This window comes from Cheilinus undulatus, linkage group 4 (genome assembly GCF_018320785.1).
Source record: "Cheilinus undulatus linkage group 4, ASM1832078v1, whole genome shotgun sequence".
Classification (NCBI taxonomy): Eukaryota; Metazoa; Chordata; class Actinopteri; order Labriformes; family Labridae; genus Cheilinus; species Cheilinus undulatus.
In genome coordinates, this window is record NC_054868.1 from 48436874 (window position 1) to 48456765 (window position 19892).

General features: G+C 38.3%; 2 protein-coding genes across 3 annotated transcripts in view; both read left to right on the top strand.

The window, feature by feature from the left end:
* The window catches only part of LOC121508626 (beta-1,3-galactosyltransferase 2-like), a 10184-nt gene extending 2427 nt beyond the window's left edge, over positions 1 to 7757 (top strand). Inside the window, exons 1-2 of one of the 2 annotated variants that reach the window (XM_041785607.1) lie at positions 870 to 1039; positions 6142 to 7757. In XM_041785607.1, the coding sequence (XP_041641541.1) occupies positions 921 to 1039; positions 6142 to 7345 (1323 nt within the window). In that variant the 5' untranslated portion in view covers positions 870 to 920 and the 3' untranslated portion in view covers positions 7346 to 7757. Of the gene's footprint in view, positions 1 to 869; positions 1040 to 6141 lie in introns of those variants that run through there. The other variant, XM_041785608.1, reaches the window with a different exon arrangement.
* A 5107-nt stretch (positions 7758 to 12864) lies between these two features.
* LOC121508763 (beta-1,3-galactosyltransferase 2-like) lies at positions 12865 to 18492 on the top strand. Its single transcript, XM_041785840.1, has 2 exons — positions 12865 to 13072; positions 17297 to 18492. Exon 2 carries the CDS (start codon positions 17301 to 17303, stop codon positions 18267 to 18269), a length of 969 nt encoding a protein of 322 aa, XP_041641774.1. The 5' UTR covers positions 12865 to 13072; positions 17297 to 17300; the 3' UTR covers positions 18270 to 18492.
* Positions 18493 to 19892: the final 1400 nt, after the last annotated feature.

Below are 19892 nucleotides of genomic sequence, written 5' to 3' on the forward strand. Positions count from 1 at the left end.
AAAAAAATTTAAAAAAATCAATATTTTTGATCAGGACTGAGCTTGATTAAGAGATTTGAACAAAAAAAAAAATGAAAAAAAAAATTATCTGATATATTTTTTACAGCGATTAAAGTTAGTGGCTGTTAACAGCCATAACAGGACCAAAGGGTAGTAAATTAGTGTTAATTTATACAGCACTTTTACATTTAATTTTAGTTATAGTCTTTTGCCAAAAATATCTTTTAGTTTTAGTCATAATTTAGTCATCTAAATTGTTTTAGTTTTAGTCTAGTTTTATTTGATGAAACTTCCCAACATTTTAGTCGACAAAATTTACAGTAAATTTAGTCGACTGATTGGATCTCTCCCCAACTTACCCCTTCACCACATAGCCAAAGTAGCTGTGATTGGATATATGCCTAACTTGCCCCTACCTTCTACATGACGAAATTAGGTCTGATTGGATAAAATCTCTGTCAAACATTTTTGTCTCGTTTTTATTTGTTGACTAAAATGTCAAATAATTTAGTTTTAGTTGTTGTCTATGTGCACTTGTATTTATTAGTTACTGTCTAGTTTTCATCAGGGGGAAAAAGGCTATTAACGAAAGCTATAACGAAAATAATTAGTCAACAAAATTAACACTGTAGTTAATTTGCCCACAGTGTATTTTTTACCTTTAAAAATTTTTGAAGTCACAATTTTAAAATTTATGTATATGAGAGTTATGGTTAAATTAGATGTAAATATCGCCCCCAAGTGGCTACAAAAAGCCATATAGAAACACAAGGGTCAACCCCTCTTAGCAACTAATCAGAATGTTACCTAGGGCACCAAGGTATGGGGCCGGCCCTGCTTGCTACACATATTCAACGCACCCTTCATCACGCGCACCGAACGCCCTCGAGCAGTGTTGCTAAACTTCTGTGACCTTAAAAATGTCGATTCAAAAAGTTCCCACGGAGGCTGCTGCTCAGCCCGCGGGCCTCGCAGTTGCGCCTGCCCACGTCATGTCACTCACCCGGCGGCCATTCTTCGTGTCAACTCCCCGCTTCAGGTGAGCACCGGAGGCGGGGGTCGGCGTCCCTCCGTCCACGTCTCCGCTCGGAACACGGAGGGTCTCGGGGTTGTTCTCCACCGAGGCGAAGAGAATCTCTGCTGCACATGAGTCTGATTTTAGGCTGTAGATTTAAACTCCGTGTTTGTGGGGAGCAGGTGTCCTCTTTTTATCTGTCCGACCTGCTGGACACCTGGTCTCACATGAATCCCCTCTCTGACTCTGAAATGGGGAGACATGCAGCCTGTAAAAGTTTAGGAGAAGTGATCACTTCCTGTTTTTAATGCATCTATTTCATGGCTTTTTGGGTCGAAACAAGATGTTGATGATCCAGTGAACTATTTGGACATCCCAGGTTGCCCTTTTAGTGATTTTTTCCGGGTGGGAGGGTCCTGAAATGCCTTCCCAAGATCAAAGAAAAGTTTTAAATTATCTCTGAATCCAGTTTAGAATCACACTATTGCTATTAGGAAAGATTTATTCTGAAATTAAATTAACTTAAAAAATCCTTTAAAAGTTTGATAGTGTTAATTTAGGGGTACAGCTTGTCATGAATTATAAACCAATGCATTAATATCCCCTTTGTAGACCCTAAGCTAGCATTCTGACCAGGGACAAAGCCGCACTGTACTTCTATCAAATGATGAGGACGTGTAAAAAGAACAATGTGTACACTGGTGAAATAGTCACTGGAACAAATTTTGGAATAAATTCAAGGCAATGCCAGGCAAGAGCCCCCTGCGTTTGCGATAACGGGTGATGAGTGTTTCTCATCACTGTGGAGGAATTTTGACCCACTCTTCTTCACAGCATTGCTTTAACTCAGCCATATTGGAGAGTTTTCCGGCATGAACTGCCGTTAAAGGTCACGCCACAGCATCTCAGTTGGATTTAAGTCCACTCCAAAAATTTAATTTAGTTTTTCTTGAGCCATTGAGAGGTGGGCTTGCAGGTGTATTTCGGGTCGTTGTCCTGCTGCATAACCCATGAGCTTGAGGGCATATACTGATGGCCGGACGTTCGCCTTCAGGATTTTTCTGGTCAACAGCAGAATTCATTGTTCCATCGATCACAGCAAGTGGTCCAGGTCCTGAAGCAGCAAAGCAGCCTCAGACCATCACACTGACACCACCATGTTTGACTGTTGGCATGATGTTCTTTTTATCAAATGCTGTGTTATTTTTACACCCGATGTGACGGGACTCAAACCTTCCAAAATGTTCAACTTTTGTCTCGTCAGTCCACAGAATATTTCTCCAAAAGTCTCTTGGATCATCAAGATGTTTCTTGGAAAATGTGAGACGAGCCTTTGTGCTCTTGTTGGTCAGCAGTGGTTTTGGCCTTGGAACTCTCCCATGGGTGCCATTTTTGCCCAGTGTCTTTCTTATGGTTGAGTCTTGAACACTGACCTTAACTGAGGTCAGTGAGGCTTTCAGGTCTTTGGATGTCCTTCTAGGTTCTTTTGTGACCTACTGGATGAGTCGTGGTTGCACTCTCAGAATGATTTTGGTTGGCTGACCACTCCTGGGAAGGTTCACCACTGTTCCTTGTTTTCTCCATTTGTGGATAATGGCTCTGACTGTGGTTTGCTGGAGTCCCAAAGCCTTGGAAATGGCTTTGTAACCTTTTCCAGACTGATGGGTTCTAATCACTTTGTTTTTTCATTTGTTCTTGAATTTCTTTGGCTCGTGGCATGATGCGTTTCTTTTTGAGATCTTGTAGCCTACTTCACTTTGTCTGACAGTTTCTGTTTAAGTGATTTTTTGATTCAACAAATCTGGCGGTAATCAGGCATGGGTGTGGCCAGTGAGATTGAACTCAGCTTTACAAAAACTGTGGTTAATTACAGTTAACTCATGATTTAACAAGGGGGCAATTACTTTTTCACACAGGGCCAGAGAGGTTTGGATTTTTTCCTCCCTTAAAAAATTAAATAATCTTTCAAACACTGCATTTTCCATTTACTTGGGTTGTCTTTGTGAAATATAAAAATTGTTTTGATGATCCGAAACATTTAAGTGTGATAAATATGCAAAAAAACTCAGGAATCAGAAAGGGGAGAGTGGGGTGAATTGTGCCAGTTTCTACTCAAAGGGACTTTAAAGTGAGGCCATGACAGTAATGCCTCCAACTTAAGTATGTACATATATTTCAGGATGTGTTGCAACCTTGAGAACAATAACTTTGGATCTGAAATAAACTGTTTAAGAAATGTAGCTTTCGGAAAGAAGTGATGTTGTGGCACAACTTGCCCCGGGGTAAGTTGTGCCTTTGGGGAGAATATGTTGGGGTAAATTGTGCCAATGATTATTGAAGATTATTGAAGTAAAACAGAACATTTTAATCTCATAAACTGTAATGCTTTATAAAAGCAAGACAAATTCAATACAAAATTACTCATTTAAGGTTTATTTAGATATCATCACCCTATTAAACTATTGGCATAAGTCATATTTTCTAGTTTTTTGGAAAACAAAAAACGTAAACGAATCATTTCAGGCAAAAAGGCTTTGGCAATAGATGCCTGTTGACATACATAGAACGCTGTCTGTCATTTATGTAACATATAAGAATAAACTGACTTAGGCTGATTTCTGAACATCTCATTGTGACTTAGGCCACTTAAAAACTGAATAAAACTGCTCTTTCATTACAGTGCAAACTCAAAACTGAAATCAGTGTGAGCTAAATTAAACAAATGGCAGGTAAATCAAACACTGATGAGGCATGCCCATCTCCTCACTCCTCCAGCTGTTCTCGGCCCTTCTTTGCTGGGTTCTAGGTGTGCAGGTCTCGGTGTGTGGTTGTGTGGATTTGTTAGGGTGGGTGTGTCGGTGTGTCTGGGATTTGTGTCTCTGGGTGCGTGGGTCTGGATTTGTGGGTATTTGGGTCTGGTTGTGTGGGTGTCAGGGTTTGAGTGTGTCTGTGGGTCTGGGTTTGTAGGTGTGCCACTGTTTTCAAACTTGTCTATAATTGTTCAGACACAACAATCAAAAACCTTGATCATAGAAATCTTACTTTGAAAGGCAAAAAGCAGTTTTTGAGCTAAAATGTGCTTACCTCTCATGCCATATGTCTCTTTTTTATGCAGGTTGTGTAAAATGGATGGCTCTTCAAAAATATGTGGTCACATGACCAATTTCTTCTATGATTTTCTATAAACAAGGGGTGGCACTACTTCCCCCCTGGCACAAATCAGCCCACTCTCCCCTATCTGTAAGCACATGCACATTTCATAAGCAGACCTCAGCACATGTTTTGATTAATATTCTTTTTAAAGATTATTTTCAGGGCATTTTTTGCCTTTATTTAGACAGCAAACATGGGGAGAGAGAACTGGGGAAGACATGCACCATAAATGGGACTGGGAATTGATCCCGACCAGTGCATCGAGGATTACAGCTTCTGCTTTGGGTCCTCTGCTCCCACCAAGCTGAACTGGCACCCGGCTTTTTTTGTTGTCTTTTCCAAAATTAATCAGGCCAATCAAACAACTTGGTATTTAGTTCTACCATTTATGCAACTTAAAAAATAAACCTGAGACACTTTTTTAGGACTAAAAGTTATTCATCTTCAACATGTAGGTATGTTGGCTCTTAAAGTGAAACTTCTCCATCTTTCCTCAAATGGTATATTGATCTGATAATGCTTTAATTATCCATTTGTATTTTTCCACCTGAAAACAGTTTCTAAATATCCAACCAGGGCTGGGAAATTCATTACAAATTAGATTAAATCGCAATATGGCCTGCTGCAATTTACAAATCACAGAAGTTGCAATATTTCTAGAACTTTAAATGTGTCAAAACACCAGTTTAATACATTCATTTTTGCAGCAGCAGAGATTTTATAAACATTATGCAAATATTTAAGTGTCAGGGTTCAAGTGTCAGTGTCAAAAATCCTCCTTTTCATGTTTTATGTATGTTTGTCTCAATCAACATGAGTGACATAGAAATAATAATCCCCCTCAATAAAGCAATTGATAACACATTTGCAATATGAGCAAAAATAACTGCAATTAGATATTTCATTCTATCTAATATTGATGAAGCTTAGCGTTAGTTCAATGAAGTCATACCCCCAGCCACAATTGGCCGATAGCCAGCTGATACCAATTGTCACCTCCCAGCTCCCGCAGCCAATCACAGCTCTTTCTATAAACACAGCATTGTATTTAAATATGACGTAATTCTCACTAATCCCTGCTTGTGTTAACGCTGATGCACCTCACTGGTACTGCTGTCAAGGCTTCACTTCCCCCCACCCCAGCCACCTCCTTTATAGCCTAAAGCTTGTTGCACCCTCATATTCAGATTCATGGCACTATGGATTAATTTCTTCTGAAATAATTTCATTGTTTTCAGTACATTGTCATAAATGTCTCTGCTTGACTAACCCAGGAGCATCTTTACAGCAGAGCCTTCTCCACCAAGTAAAACTAAAATGGTTAAATGCGTGATAATAGTGTTCCTGAATGAATGTAGCTTATCATACAGAATGATTTATTACTTGAATTTGTTGAAAAAATACATAAGATGATGAACCTGGTAACAATATGCATATTAAATCACAATCGCAATATTGGAAAAAAAAGTCAGATTATTTTTGCAAATTTTTATATATCCGATTGCAATTAGATTTTTTTTTCCCAAACTGGTTCAGCCCTTTTTTAATCTATAAAATATTGTGTTGGTTATTATATTAAATAATTTTCTACTTGTGTTGAAAACTGTATAACATTAAGGATTTATATAACTTATTAATATTGATAATAACAATAATTGCATTTTAAATCAGATTCGCAATATTGGAAAAAAAAATTGCAAATAGAACATTTTCCAAAATTGTCACCTCAAATCTTGCTGCAAAGGGATTCATTGGCCACAAGGCTAGATGCAATACGTGTGCATGTTACGCTCAGCTGCAGGACCTTGTGGAAGAGTTTGCATCGCTGTATGATTAGTGCAAATCTTATAGGTTGCTGATGGCCGCCTGCTGATAAGTTCTATTAGCAGGCATAGCCATTCTTCATTGGTCTAACTGTGTTCTTCTAGTAATGTGAACTTAGTGGTGTTGATTTGTTTTTCTTGTGTTTTCAGAAATCTCAGTGAAGGTCATCAAAAGAAGCCTATTTTCCAATCCTGGTTCCAGTTCCTGCTCCTGTTTTGTTTTCTACTCTTCATCTTGTGTTACACTGTGTCCCAGAGCACGCCATCATGGTGGGACAGTCTCCCCCTGCATCAACACTATCACAGGTTTTTCAATCGGACCAGACAGATTGTTCTACCTCCTCCTTTTTTCAGAGTTAAACCTCAGGAAATACTTAAAACCACTGCTGTACCAGCTATTGTCACATCTACAAAAACGTCTACCAAAGCACCTATAATAGCACCTACTAAACCACCTACAGAACCACCTACCAAAGCACCAACTGTACCCACTGCTGTTACACCTCCTTGGCCTCAGTACCACCAAGCCTACCCACGAAACTACCACTTTATAATGGATAAACCAGAGGTGTGCAGGAACCAGACGCCTTTTCTAGTTTTGATGATTCCAGTCGCACCAGGAAATATTGCAGCACGGGACGCCATCCGTCAAACATGGGGCAAAGAAAAGAAAGTACAGGGCGAGGTGGTGCTCACTCTGTTCATGCTGGGACTATCTGGAGGAGCTAATATCGAGCAGCAGCAGCAGAAGCTCAAAGAGGAGGATCTGGAACATCACGACCTGATCCAGAGTGACTTTATGGACACTTACAAAAATCTAACTATCAAGACAATGGTGATCATGGACTGGCTGGCGACACGCTGCCCTACAGCCGCCTACGCCATGAAAGTTGACTCTGATATGTTCCTGAACATTGACAATCTAGTGATCATGCTGCAGAGGCCGGGCATCCCGAGGCTGAACTACCTTACAGGGATGCTCATGTGGAACCGGCCGGTGTTGCGGTCAAAGAACTCCAAGTGGTACGTCCCAGAGGAGATGTACCCAGAGCCAAGGTACCCAACCTACACTCTAGGCATGGGATATGTCTTCTCCAATGATCTTCCTGAGAAATTTGTGAATGTGTCAAAATCAATAAAGCCTTTCAACATTGAGGACGCGTACATTGGAATGTGCATGAAAAAACTTGGACTGAATCCCTCATCGCCACCAAATCCCTCCCAGTTTCAGGCCTACAACTCAAAATACAACCGCTGCTCCTTCTCTAAGGTCATCACCTACATCCTTGGGTCTTCAAAACAACTAATAGACTTCTGGACAGACTTAAAGAAGCCAGGACCGCCTTGTCCATAAAAAGGCAACTAAAGATGCTCTAAGATCTCACTTTGGTGTCAGGGGTCGGGAGGCAGGGGATTGGGAGTATTTATTTATAGATTTCTACTGTTCTGGTTTACAGTGTTTCTGCCTTGCTCATGAGAATATAGATTGTGGTATCAGGGAAATTTTTGACTACTGAAGTTGCTGTTAAGATTTGTTTTGATGAGCTGGCCTCATGAGTTTAGAGAAACATGACTATCTCGTGTCTGACTACAAATTTCTGCAAATTGCAGAGTGTGATTATGCTTTATGAAGGTAGCAATGAATCAAAAGGGATGGAAAAATGTATTCTTATGAAAAAACTACTGGTTTAAGATGTTAAATCAATGCAAAAGATATGAAAAGGTTTTTTTCTCAGGGCACCTTTATGCAATAGATGAAAAAGCCGTTTACAGAAAAGTGATTATCTCTTTTTTCTGTTGAATGTAATTTGTCAAATTTAAATTGACATTAAAAAATTTTCAAAAACACTGAGCACACTTTTGGAAAAGGTTTTGTTCAAGACATCAAACCCAAGCAGCAACATTTGGTGTTAAAAATGAAGATCATGCAGAACTTAAAAATAACGCAGGTCCTCAAATGCCTAGACACCGCAATTTTATATCCGTCACAGAGGTCTCCAAAACATGCCTGTAAAGTTTGTTGCTAAAAAACACTCCAGCACTGGATTTTTTTCAAGTCTAAAAACCCCTCTGTTTCAGCCCTGCTCAGAATGCTGTTTCCATGTCTGTGGCCTTGCTGCCACGGCACTCTTTAATCAGCAAATAACTGTTAACAGATAGCATCTCATAGAAATTGTGCAATCTAGCACTGTTTGATCTAGAGGGTGGGGTTCTCAATTGGTCTAGCCTCAGGACCCATCACCTCTTAAATGTGCAATCACGACCCTAAAATATTTTCAACAACTTCTATTAATTAACAAATAATATTGAAGTTTATACCACAAATAGAACAAAACATGACTGAACAAAAGGACAGGACAAGCATGCAACTGTAGAAACTTTAAAACAGCGTACATGAATACATTGCAATTTGTTCCATTCTCTATGGTAAGGCATGCATTTTGATAGTTTACTTGATATTTTGAGAGATTAATGAATGAAAATGAGATAACCTGTTTTGTTTCCTCCAGAAAAGGAGTTAAATAAGTTTAGATCTTAATAAAACCACCCAAATGTTCTCGCTATCATGGAAAATCAGAGTAAAATAAAATGAATGGATGTATGTCTGCTCATGCCGTCTGTTCATCATGAACTCAATGCCACAGCTTTTTCCAGGCTCACCTTCAGGGACCCAGTAAAACCAGTTTGGCGACCCACTTTTGGGTCATGACCCACCAGTTGAGAACCACTGCTCTAGAAAATAGTGATGAAGTCAAATGGAGACAGTGTCAGGCTACACTTGCATATAACCAAAGTAACAGCATTCAACACGGGAACTAAAGGGTTAATCAGCAAAGAGGATTGAAGACCGACAGAGAGAGCATTGCCAATGTTAGCCACATTCTGTAAGCGGTGATGCACCAGATAAAGGAAGTGTTTTTTTCTTAATTTTAGACCAGTAGAGTTAACTATTATTTACCTTTAAATAGCTATGAAGTGATTCACCTAACATCCTAACATAACCAATCATCGTCCACATGTTTACTCAATAGAGGTTTGCAATGAGTTGCTTTCTCTTATGGTTCAAAGACCAGCCTGAAGATATTGTACATCCTCATGAAACATCTCTCAAAAGTAAGATCTGCACCAGCATGGATCAGAGTGAAAGCTCCGTTTGTGACCCTAAACCTCAGTTCAGATAAAAAGAAATACTGGACAGGTAAAGCTAGTGAGGAGGAAATCTGAGAACACTCAGATCAGTGAACACGATGCCTGATAACAGCAAAAAAAGGAGGTTGATCTTTGATAAGATAGATTTCTTTTCAAAACAACTCTGAGGGCACAAAGTAACGGAAACTAAAACCAGACAAAGAAAAACAAAGATAAGATTATGAGGAAGTTTTTAATTCTGTTGGCCCAGTGTGTCTTCTTTGCCACCTTTTGTAATGTCAGGATGCCAGAAAACAAATAAGAAAAACGGAAAAATAAGCTAATGGTTGCCACATGGCACAAAAATGTCAAGTGCCAAAGATTGGTGAAAAGTGCAGAAAATTAAGAAAAAGTCTTTAAAAGTGAGGAAAAAAGTGGCAAAACTTGATTTGAAGTGGCTAATATGGGATAAAAGTGGCAAAACTTAATATAAAGTAGCTGAAATGGGTAAAAGGTCTTTAAAAGTGAGGACAAAAGTGACAAAACTTAATTTAAAGTAACTGAAATGGGTGAAAAATCTTTAATAGTGAGGAAAAAGTGGCCAAACTTGATTTGAAGTGGCAAAAAGAGACTCAAATGGGTAGGAGCAAAACAATGGGTTAAACGGGTAACTTTACAGAGACTGAAGTTATACAAGGATCACGAGGACATTTCTCTTTCTGTTGGCTGATTGCCCAGTTTGTCTACTTTATCACAGCTTATGTTCAAGGAATAGGTGCGGCTGAAACGTTGTTTAGTTATCAAAATACTTTCTTGCTTTGCTTGAATGGGCCAGGCAGTCAGAGAGTCTTTAAAATTAACTTTAAAGTTTTTATAAAGACTCATACAGGAAAAGAAGAGCAAGAATATTTACTCTCATCAGAGCAGAAAAGTGAATTATATATGTATTCATTCTCAAGCATGATAAAGCCCTTTTTAAGATACCTTTTTAAGGTGGTGATAATAATGTGGATGGACACATGAAACTAAACCATTTGGGAAGTAATGTAGATGCCAGGGTGCCAGAAAATAAATTAGAAGAAACTATGACACATTTGGTGAAAAATAATGACACAAAAATGGGCAACAAGTGGTGAAGATGGGTTGAAAGTGGCAAACTAGCTTGGGGGTCTGGTACTCGAGGGTTCTGTGCACAGGTCAGGGGCACATTTTTGTTAAAAAAAAAAGCCTGAGAAAGGGATTTTTGCATAATATGTCCCAATTAAATGGACTAAAAGTGGCAACAAAAAAGTGGAAAAATGTGGCATAACCTGGTTTTAATTGGCACAGCAGTTGTGAAAATGGGTAAAACTGACAAAAGTTGTAAAAGAACGGTGGCAAAAATGGAATAAAAGTGGTCTTGGTCTCACAGCGACTCGCTCTTGCATCACCGTTGCTTGACTGTGAATTGGAGGGGAAGTGAATGCTCTTCTTGCCAATATGCAATCTTTGGTAGATGCCGAGGTCGCGGCAAAAATTGAAGGAAGAAACATTCAGCAAAGAGGAGAGCACATTTCTAAATTAAGGTAAGTTTTTAATGTGAGTTAGTAGACAGCCAACATTGTTCATCTCTCCTGAGCCCACGGCTCGGTCACACCGTGTGTCTGCCGTGTCTGTGTCGTTTCAGTCACAGACTCACCACTCTGATATAAAACTAAAACACAGACACGCCTGTCACATCAGTCAGTTATACATCCTGCCTTTTTCAGACAACTCTCCACTCAGAGTTTTTCTCTGAGGTCTGAGCATGTTTGATAAGCAGGGATCTGATCCTGTACGTGAGTCTGCTCAGTGATGCTGTCTGTCTCAAGCGTGCTGTGCATAACAGAGATGGTAAATTCAGACAGAATCTCACTCGATTGGGGACGAAAATCTCCCACACAGAAGTCAAGATAACTCATGTGCATGTACTTTAACATTTGGTTAGACGTGTTTAAAACACTCCAGTCAGACATGAATCATAAAGGATGAAGATGATCTAAAAGAGAGGAGATTAAACTTCTACTCAGGATTTAGCCTGGATAGACTCATTATTATGTTTCTGTTGAAGTGTGACTTAAAATAGCCTGTTGGCTGTTATAGAGGTCTGAATTTGTTTTTCATTTATCTGGGATGGTATATAGAATAAAATACTTCACAACTAATTAATCTAGCTACTTTTTTTTTTTTTAAAAAAGTAAAAACCAGTGAAAACACACTACAGTATAGGAAATAAAGATTTTGAAGCTCTGAATTTTCTGAGGGTGGGCCCCAGACCCCCCACACATTGCTAAAGTAAATCTTACATGCATGGGTACAAAGTGGTTTGCTTTTTGGTAGGCTACTGCAAGGCTAAAAAGAACAATGGTGTTGAGTGAAGGCAAGACAAATCTGTCAATCTCTCTGAAAAACATTTTTCAGTTCATAAATTTAGCTTAATGGACTTCTTTATTTGTCCTGCTCAAATCAAACCAAACCAGTAAAATGGTGAACAACTTAAAGCTATAATCCCATCTGCTATCTTTAACTTTTGAACAAAGGAGATTAAGGAGAGTATAAACCAGTGTTACTCAACCCAGCTCAACCAAAGAGCCACATTGTTGAAAAATACCTTTGCATGAGCAACAATCAGAGTGGTTAAAACAATAAGTAACAATAAAAATAACTAAACAATAACTTCAACAATAAGTTAAAGGAGGCAAAAATGGTCAAAGAGGAACAGAAATGGGTGAACGGGGTGAAAATGGGGAGGAAAAGTGGGAAAAGGGTCAGAAAGTAGCAAAAATGGGTGAGAAGTGACCAAAAAAAGTTACAGTTGGCATAAAATAGTTCAAAAATGGTCCAAAAGTGGCAAGAAAATGAGTGAGAAGTGACTAAAATGGGCAAAAAGCAGTCAAGAGTGACAAAAATGGGCAAAAAAAGAGGAAACAAGTGGTATTTAGTTGCTAAAGGTAGCTGAAATGGGTGAAAAGTGGTGAAAAAGGGCAAAAATGGGCTTAAAGTGGTGAAAAGAAGTGGCAAAAATGTGAAAAAAGAGGAAACAAGTTGTATCTTATAGCAAAAAGTAGCTTAAATGGGTGAAAAGTAGGAAAAAATGCAAAAATGGGATCAGAGTGGCAAAAAAGTGGCTGAAATGTACCAAAATTTAACGACAAAAGGTAGCTCAATAGGGTGAAAAGGCGGGAAAAAAATGGCAAAAAATGGGTAAAAAGTTGGGCTAAAAAGTAGGGAAAAAGCTGGTTTTAAATGGCAAAAGATAGCCTTAATGGAAAAAATGGGATTGAAATGGCAAAAAAGTAGGAAAAAAGTGGTATTTAATGGCAAAAGGTAGCTTAAATTGATGAAAAGTGGCAACAATTAGTGAAAAAGGGCAACATTTTTTTTCCCTTTTTAAGGTTTTCTGGGGGAACAATATTTAAATTGAAGACATTAAAGAGCCACAAATGATCCCAAAAGAGCCACATGTTGAGTATCACTGCTATAAACAGTGAACAAGTCTGGAGCACTCAAGCACTCCTTTTTATTCTGCTGGGCTTTCTCTCTAGAAGCTTCCTGCATAAATATTTGACCACAGGTCGTTCACAGGTGTATTTAATCTATCTTTGTTGAGCTCTTTATATTGCTCATGAAACCTCTGCTACATGTGGTTATCTCCCAGTACAGCAGGCAGGCAGAGGAAGTAGGCGGAGCTCTGACAGCTTGGTAAAGTAATCAGGAAGTCCCAGCCCTCATGTTCCTCTGTGTTTACAGCCTAGAGCTTCTGGTGTGGATCACTGAACATGTTTATCTCTTATTACTGTCTTTTTAACAAGGCAATGCTTTAGCAATCATACAGACAAACAGCAGACTCAGTGAGGATGAACGTGTGGAGGGAAATGTCACTTCTGAGAGGAGTCAAGCTGCAGGACTGAGCTGCTACTTCCTGAAATAAACAGTGAGTACAGTCTTCTTACTCTGCCTCAGCCTCACGGTCAATACTGTTATCTCTGTGAGGAGATTTGCCTTTTTCAGGAATGAATGCCATGCTACATTTAATATAAAGTAATATAAAATATAAATATAATTGTATTAATATAAAGCCAAAAGTCATCAAAAACATCCTATATCAAGATATTTCGATAAAAAAGCCAGAATTATTTTCAGTAAGCACCAATAAAGCAAGAAATTCCAAAGTTTTTTAAAAAGACTTCATATTATTTTAAGAAACCAAATAAGTGAAATTAAGTACTTAAAGTGAAAGATGTAGGATCATTCAGTGTTCTTTAGAGCCTGTACCTGCTTGACGCTTCAGCTGTTTACCTTTCTGGGTGTGTTTTATTAAATGTGTCAGCATCCATGCTGACCATAGATTACAGGATCCAGTGAATCAGAATCAGCTTTTTAGGCTAAGTATGCTTAACTTAAAGATTTTCACAGTGGGGGTAGAAATAACTAAACCCTAAAACAGTAACATAAGTATAAGGAGAGGAAACCTCCTGGTATAAAAAATGAGAACATGACTTCTGAGTTTTGATCCTGCATTCTATCTAATGGCCAGCAGGGGGCAGCTCCACAGCCACATGCAGACAGGTGGCAAAGGATGCAAAACCAGAGATGGGGCCCTCCAGTTGTGATTTTTAATAGTATTAATGAATGTGTGTACCATTGGTGCTAGTCTTGGTGCCACTTGTCATTAATTTTATGTGCTTTTCATCCCATTTTGTCACTTTCTGCCTTTTTTTTCCCACCTCAAACACATTTTGGCACCATCTACCAATGTTTTTGCTACTTTTTAAATCCTATTTCACAACCTTTTCAGAACATTTTGCCACTCAATCTATTTTTGTCACTTTTAACCCATTTTCACAATTTTTTTGGCCAGTTTTTGTCAATTTTAACCCATTTTGCCACCTTCGCCCTGCCAACCATCACAAATCTGTACCCGTTTTTACCACTTTTATGTTTCTGCCAGTTACAACCAAATATTTGCCATTTTTCCTGCCGTTTTTAACAACTTTAAACCCCATTTTTGCTGCTCTGAACCCTTTTCATCATCTTTTCTGCCTGTTTTTAACACTTTGAACTAATTTGTGCCACTTTATGCCAAATATTGCCTTTTTGGACCAATTTTGCCTTTTTATATTTCCATTTCACCATCTGTTCTACCAGTTTTTGTCAATTTAACCCATGTTTTCCATGATCTGCATATTTTCGTCTCTGTCAACAATATGCATTCTTTGCCACTATTAACCCTTTCACCACTTTTAATGCTGATTTTTTTCGACAGTTTCAACTGCAGTCACCTAATTTTATACCCTCTCTCTTTTTTTTAACCACTTTTCTGCCTGTTTTTCCGCTGTAAACCAATTCGTGCTAATTATTATGCCAATTTTGGCCTATTTTTTTTTTTTACCAATTTCTGCCACTTTTTATCCCTATTTAACAACCATTTTTGCCCTTTTCAATCTGTTTTTTTGTAACCTCCTCACCACTTTTTCTAGAAGTTTTTGATCATTTTAACCCATTTTCTGAGATCTGCATATATTTGCCTCTGTTAACCCATTTTTGTCATTATTAAACCTTTTTCACCATGCTTATTTTTCTCAATTTTAATGGCAGTTGCCTATTTTTATACTTTTTTGCATCTTTAAATCAATTTGTGCCACTTGTAACCCTTTCCCCCACTTTTTCTGCCTGTTTTTACCACTTTAAAGCACATTTTTGCCACTGTCTGTCTATCTTGGCCTCTTTGGACCCATTTAACCTCTTTTTAATCCTATTTCACCACTTTTTTGGCAATTTTTCACCAATTTTAGCCCATTTTTGCCACCATCTGCCTATTGTTACATCTGTTTTCCAATTTTTTTTACACTTTTTTTAAACCCCTTTTCACCACTTTCTATGGATATATTTGCCAAATTTAATCTCAAATAGCTATTTTTATGCCCTCTCTTGGAACTTTGAATCCATTTTTGCCACTTCCAACACCTTTTTTTTCACTTTAAACCAATTTGTGGCACTTTTTTCACTCTTTTGACCCATGTTTGCCACTTTTTGATACCATTTCACCACCTTTCTGCCCATTTTAATTCCGTTTTGGCAGTGGTCCCCAACTGGTGGGTTGGTACCCAAAATTGGATCATGAAGCTTTTTTTATTTTTGTAGTGGGTTGTGAATGTATGCCAGTGAAAAAAAATGTGACAAAAACTATATATGGAAGCCCTCAGTGGACACACAGTATTTTGTAGTTGTAGTTGCAGTTGGTTTTCCTATGATTACAAGTAAAATTCAGTATTTTCTCAAGATTTCTACCTTTTTATCTCCCTTTTGTTGGGAAATAAAGCTGTTTTACCCAAGAGAACAAGGGAATTCTTCAGGGGGATCATGAAACTTCCATGTTATTTGGGGAAAATGGAGTAATATAAGATGAATGCATGCAAATCCTTCTGTAATATTGTGCTTTTAACATGTTTGTTTAGTCCCGTCTCTTTTTCAATAAGCTTTCATATTTCAAACATCAACATTTCTTGGAGTGTCCTTATGTCTTCATGGTGCAATGGTAGCCAAGAATACTGATTAACCAATACTGATTAACCAACATTTATGACATAAATGGATGTTTTTTTTTATATATAATCTGGGTCGTTATTTCTCTTAAGGAGGAGGTGGTGGGTCCTCTTGTCTGACCAGTTGAGAACCACTGTTCTAAGGCATGAATTAAAAAAATGTTACTTTGATAAGAGTGGTTATTATTCAGGTAAAAAATAAAATATGCCTATTACAGCTTCACTTTACAGTAGACCAGGGGTGTCAAACTCAATCACAGCAGGGGCCAGATTCTGGATTCAGGTCTAACCTGAGGGCCTAACAGGGTCAACACAATCTTAAACTGTCAACCTCATTGTCACCAGTGATAGAAAATGAAAAAAAGCAGCACTGATGAGAAATCATTTGGAAATTCAAAAAAGTTAAAAAGAAAAGTTTAAAGGCTCAAATCTGAGGTAAAAATTCAAATTTATTAGTTCAAAAGATAAGAACACAATATTAAAAACAGAAAAATGATATTTTTAAAGAGAAAATATACAAGAAAGTTGAAATCATAAGTTTGAAAGGTCAAAATATGAGATCAAATTTGATATCACGAGTTTAAAAGTCAAAATATGACTTAAAATTTTAAATTGTGAGTCTGAAAATTCAAAATATGGGATTAAGAAGCCAAAATTAGGAGTTGAAAATGTCAAAATATGAGCTGGAAATCAAAATGATGACTTAAAAAGTTAAAAATAAGATTTAAATTCAAAATTGGGAGTGTAAAAGGTCAAAATATGATATAAAAAGAAAAAAATATTCATTTAAAATGTCAAAATTTGAGAAAAAAATTGAAATCATATTTTTAAAAGTCAAAATATTGGGTCAAAAAGCAAAAGTAAGGAGTTAAAAAGGTCTAAATATGGCTTATAATTTAAAATTGGGAGTCTAAAAGATAAAAATGTGATATATAGTCCAAATTAAAAGTTGAAAAGATCAAAGCATGAAATGAAAAGTCAAAATCATAAGTTTGAGTCGTAATCTTGACATGCAAAATTGAAAATATGAAATAAAACACAAATTTACATTATTATACTGGTGGAAATCTGCAGACCTCATACTGGTGGACCAGTTATAATACAAATATGATATGATCTTGCAGGCTGAATATAATCGTTCCATGGGCCGGATTTGGCCCCCGGGCCTTGAGTTTGACACCTGTGCAGTGGACCATTATTTTGCTGACCTCCATGGGCCCCTGTGTGGCGGGGCCTCAGAAAGCTCTCCCTTTTATTCCCTCTTATGGGCGTGTATACATACAGACTGAGGGTTTGCTGTGGAAAATTTTAACAGTAGCTGTTTGTCTGTCATGATGCTACTCACTTTGTCTGACACCTACCCCTTAAGTGTTTACATGCATTAAAACAAAACTATATAGAAATAGTCTTGATGCAGAGAAGCATCAGTGTGAATCACAATTGATTTCATGAGCAGTTTTAACCTCACAGTAAACACCAATACTGAGCTGCACTTTATTCTCTGCACTTTTTGAATGCATGTTAGTTTTTCCCCTCATGTTTTATTTAATCAGAATTGTCTTTGCTAATAAAAGTGCTGCTCTCATGTACTAATGCGAGATTTTTCTGTCCAGAGTAATGGAGAAGTGGAGGAAACACTGTAAACACATTTTCATCTTCATCCTTGGAGTGGTGACAATCCTCTTCTTCTACCTCAACTCTGTGAAGAAGTCAGAAACCTGGGAGCCTCCCTTTGTGGATCCTGGACCGTACCATGTCGCCTATCCAAGGAACTACAAATTCATCATGGACGACACAAGGACCTGTAGACACACAACTCCTTTCCTGGTCCTGATGGTCCCTGTCGCACCTGGCAACACGGCCGCTCGAGACACCATCAGGAGGACGTGGGGGAACGAGAAGCTGGTCCTGGGTCAGCTGGTGGAGACTCTCTTCATCGTCGGCCTGCCTGGAGGAGCCGACGCTGAGCAGACGCAGGAGAAGCTTGAACAGGAGAACCAGCAGCACCACGACCTGATCCAGAGCGACTTCCAGGACAGCTACCGTAATCTGACCATCAAGACGATGATGATGCTGGAGTGGCTGTCTGCTCACTGCGTCAAAGCCTCCTACGTCTTAAAGATCGACTCAGATATGTTACTCCATGTCCAGAATTTGGTCAAACTTCTACTTGATCCAAACACACCCAAACAGAACTACATGTCAGGTTTGGTTTGGTGGCACAGTCCAGTTTTAAGAGACCGGTCCAACAAGTTCTACATGCCCAGGGAGGTGATTGCAGAGCCGGAGTACCCTCCTTATCCTCTGGGCATGGCCTATGTCATATCCTTGGATCTGCCTGGAAAAATCCTGGAAGTTTCCCCCCACATTAAACCACTCTACATAGAGGATGTTTACCTGGGAATGTGCCTGAAACGCCTGGGCATTTCCCCCACAGACCCTCCTGAAAAGACCATGTTTGTTGTCGACCCTGTGCACCCGCTGAGCAGCTGCAGCCTCTCTAAAGTGATCGCAGTGACGACGAAAAGTGTCTCACAGATGATGAGTTACTGGGAGAGGAGCAGACAGCCAGACGCTAAATGCTGAGTTTCATCAGGTTTACTAAGATTTAAGCTAGACTCCTTTGTGAGGGACGCTGTAACTGCCAGACAGATTTTTAGCTTTTATATTATATTAGCTAGATCAATGGTTTTCAAACTTTTTCGCTCAAGGCACACCTAAGGTTAAGCCAAAAATCTCAAGGCACACCATATTTAAATTGATATAAAATAAACTTTTCTGGGGCCCAGCCAACTGGGGGATCATGGAGACGGCAAAAGGTGTCAAAAATGGGTTAAAAGTGGTGAAAAAACAAGGCAAAATTGGGCAAAAAGTGGCAAAACAAAGTCAGAAATGGGCAAAAATTTATTAAGAAAAGTGGCCAAACAATGGGATGAAATTGCAAAAACTTGAATCAAACTAGTGGTAAAATGAGTTACAAGTGGCCTAAAAGGGTTAAATGTTGTAAAAAGGTGGTAAAAATGGGTTAAAAGTGATACAAAAAAGGGGAGAAAGTGTCAAAAAGATGGCAAAATACATTTAAAGTTGCAGAAAAGTGGCAAAAAGGATTAAAGTTGCTAAAAGGTGGTAAAATTGGTTAAAAGTGACGGGAAAAATGGCAAAAATTTAAAAAATGGGCAAAAAGTGGCAAAAGGGTAGCAAAAATGGGTTAAATTTGGCAAAAAGTTCCTAAAAAGTGGCAAAAATTGCTCAAGTTGCAATAACTGGCAAAAATGCTAAAAAAAAAAAGCAGCAAAATGATTTAAGTTGTCAAAAGAAGTGGAAAAAATGGGTAGAAAAATTGTTTAACTTGGTGAAGAATAGTATGACTTAATAATTTCAACACCAATTTCAACCCAGTAATAATAGCTTGCCATGCTTTTCAGCTCTTAATGAGGTAACTGTTAGCCAGGAGCCTAGCACCAATGCTACTGATCCAACACACCTACACTATCATCAATAAATACCAACTGGGGAGGGCCAAATCTCTGGGGTTTTTCAGGGGTCCAGCCAGATCTGTGGGCAGGCCTGGTTTCAGTACTTGCCATAAAGTTGTATTAATAACATATGGTACAAAGTCCCTCGGCACAACTTGACTTAAGGCACACTAGTGTGCTTTGCTACACCATTTGAGAACCACTGAGCTAGATATTTAGCTGTAGGGGAGAGTGGGGTGAGTTGTGCCAATTTTTACTCAAAGTGAGGCCATGACAGTAATCCTCCAACTTAAGTATGTATACATATTTCAGGATGTGGTGCATCCCTGGGAACAATAACATTGGATCTGAAATAAACCAGTGATTTTTGAAGTAAAACAGAACATTTTAATCTCATAAACTGTAATACTTTATAAAAGCAAGACAAATTCAATACAAACTTACTCATTTAAGGTTTATTTAGATATCATCACCCTATTAAACTGTTGGCATAAGTCATATTTTCTAGTTTTTGGGAAAATACAAAAATATTTGTGAATCATTTCAGGCAAAAGGGCTTTGGCAATAGATGCCTGTTGACATACATAGAACGCTGTCTGTCATTTATGTAACATATAAGAATAAACTGACTTAGGCCAATTTCTGAATATCTCATTGTGACTTAGGCCACGTAAAAACTGAATAAAACTGCTCTTTCATTACAGTGCAAACTCAAAACTGAAATCAGTGTGAG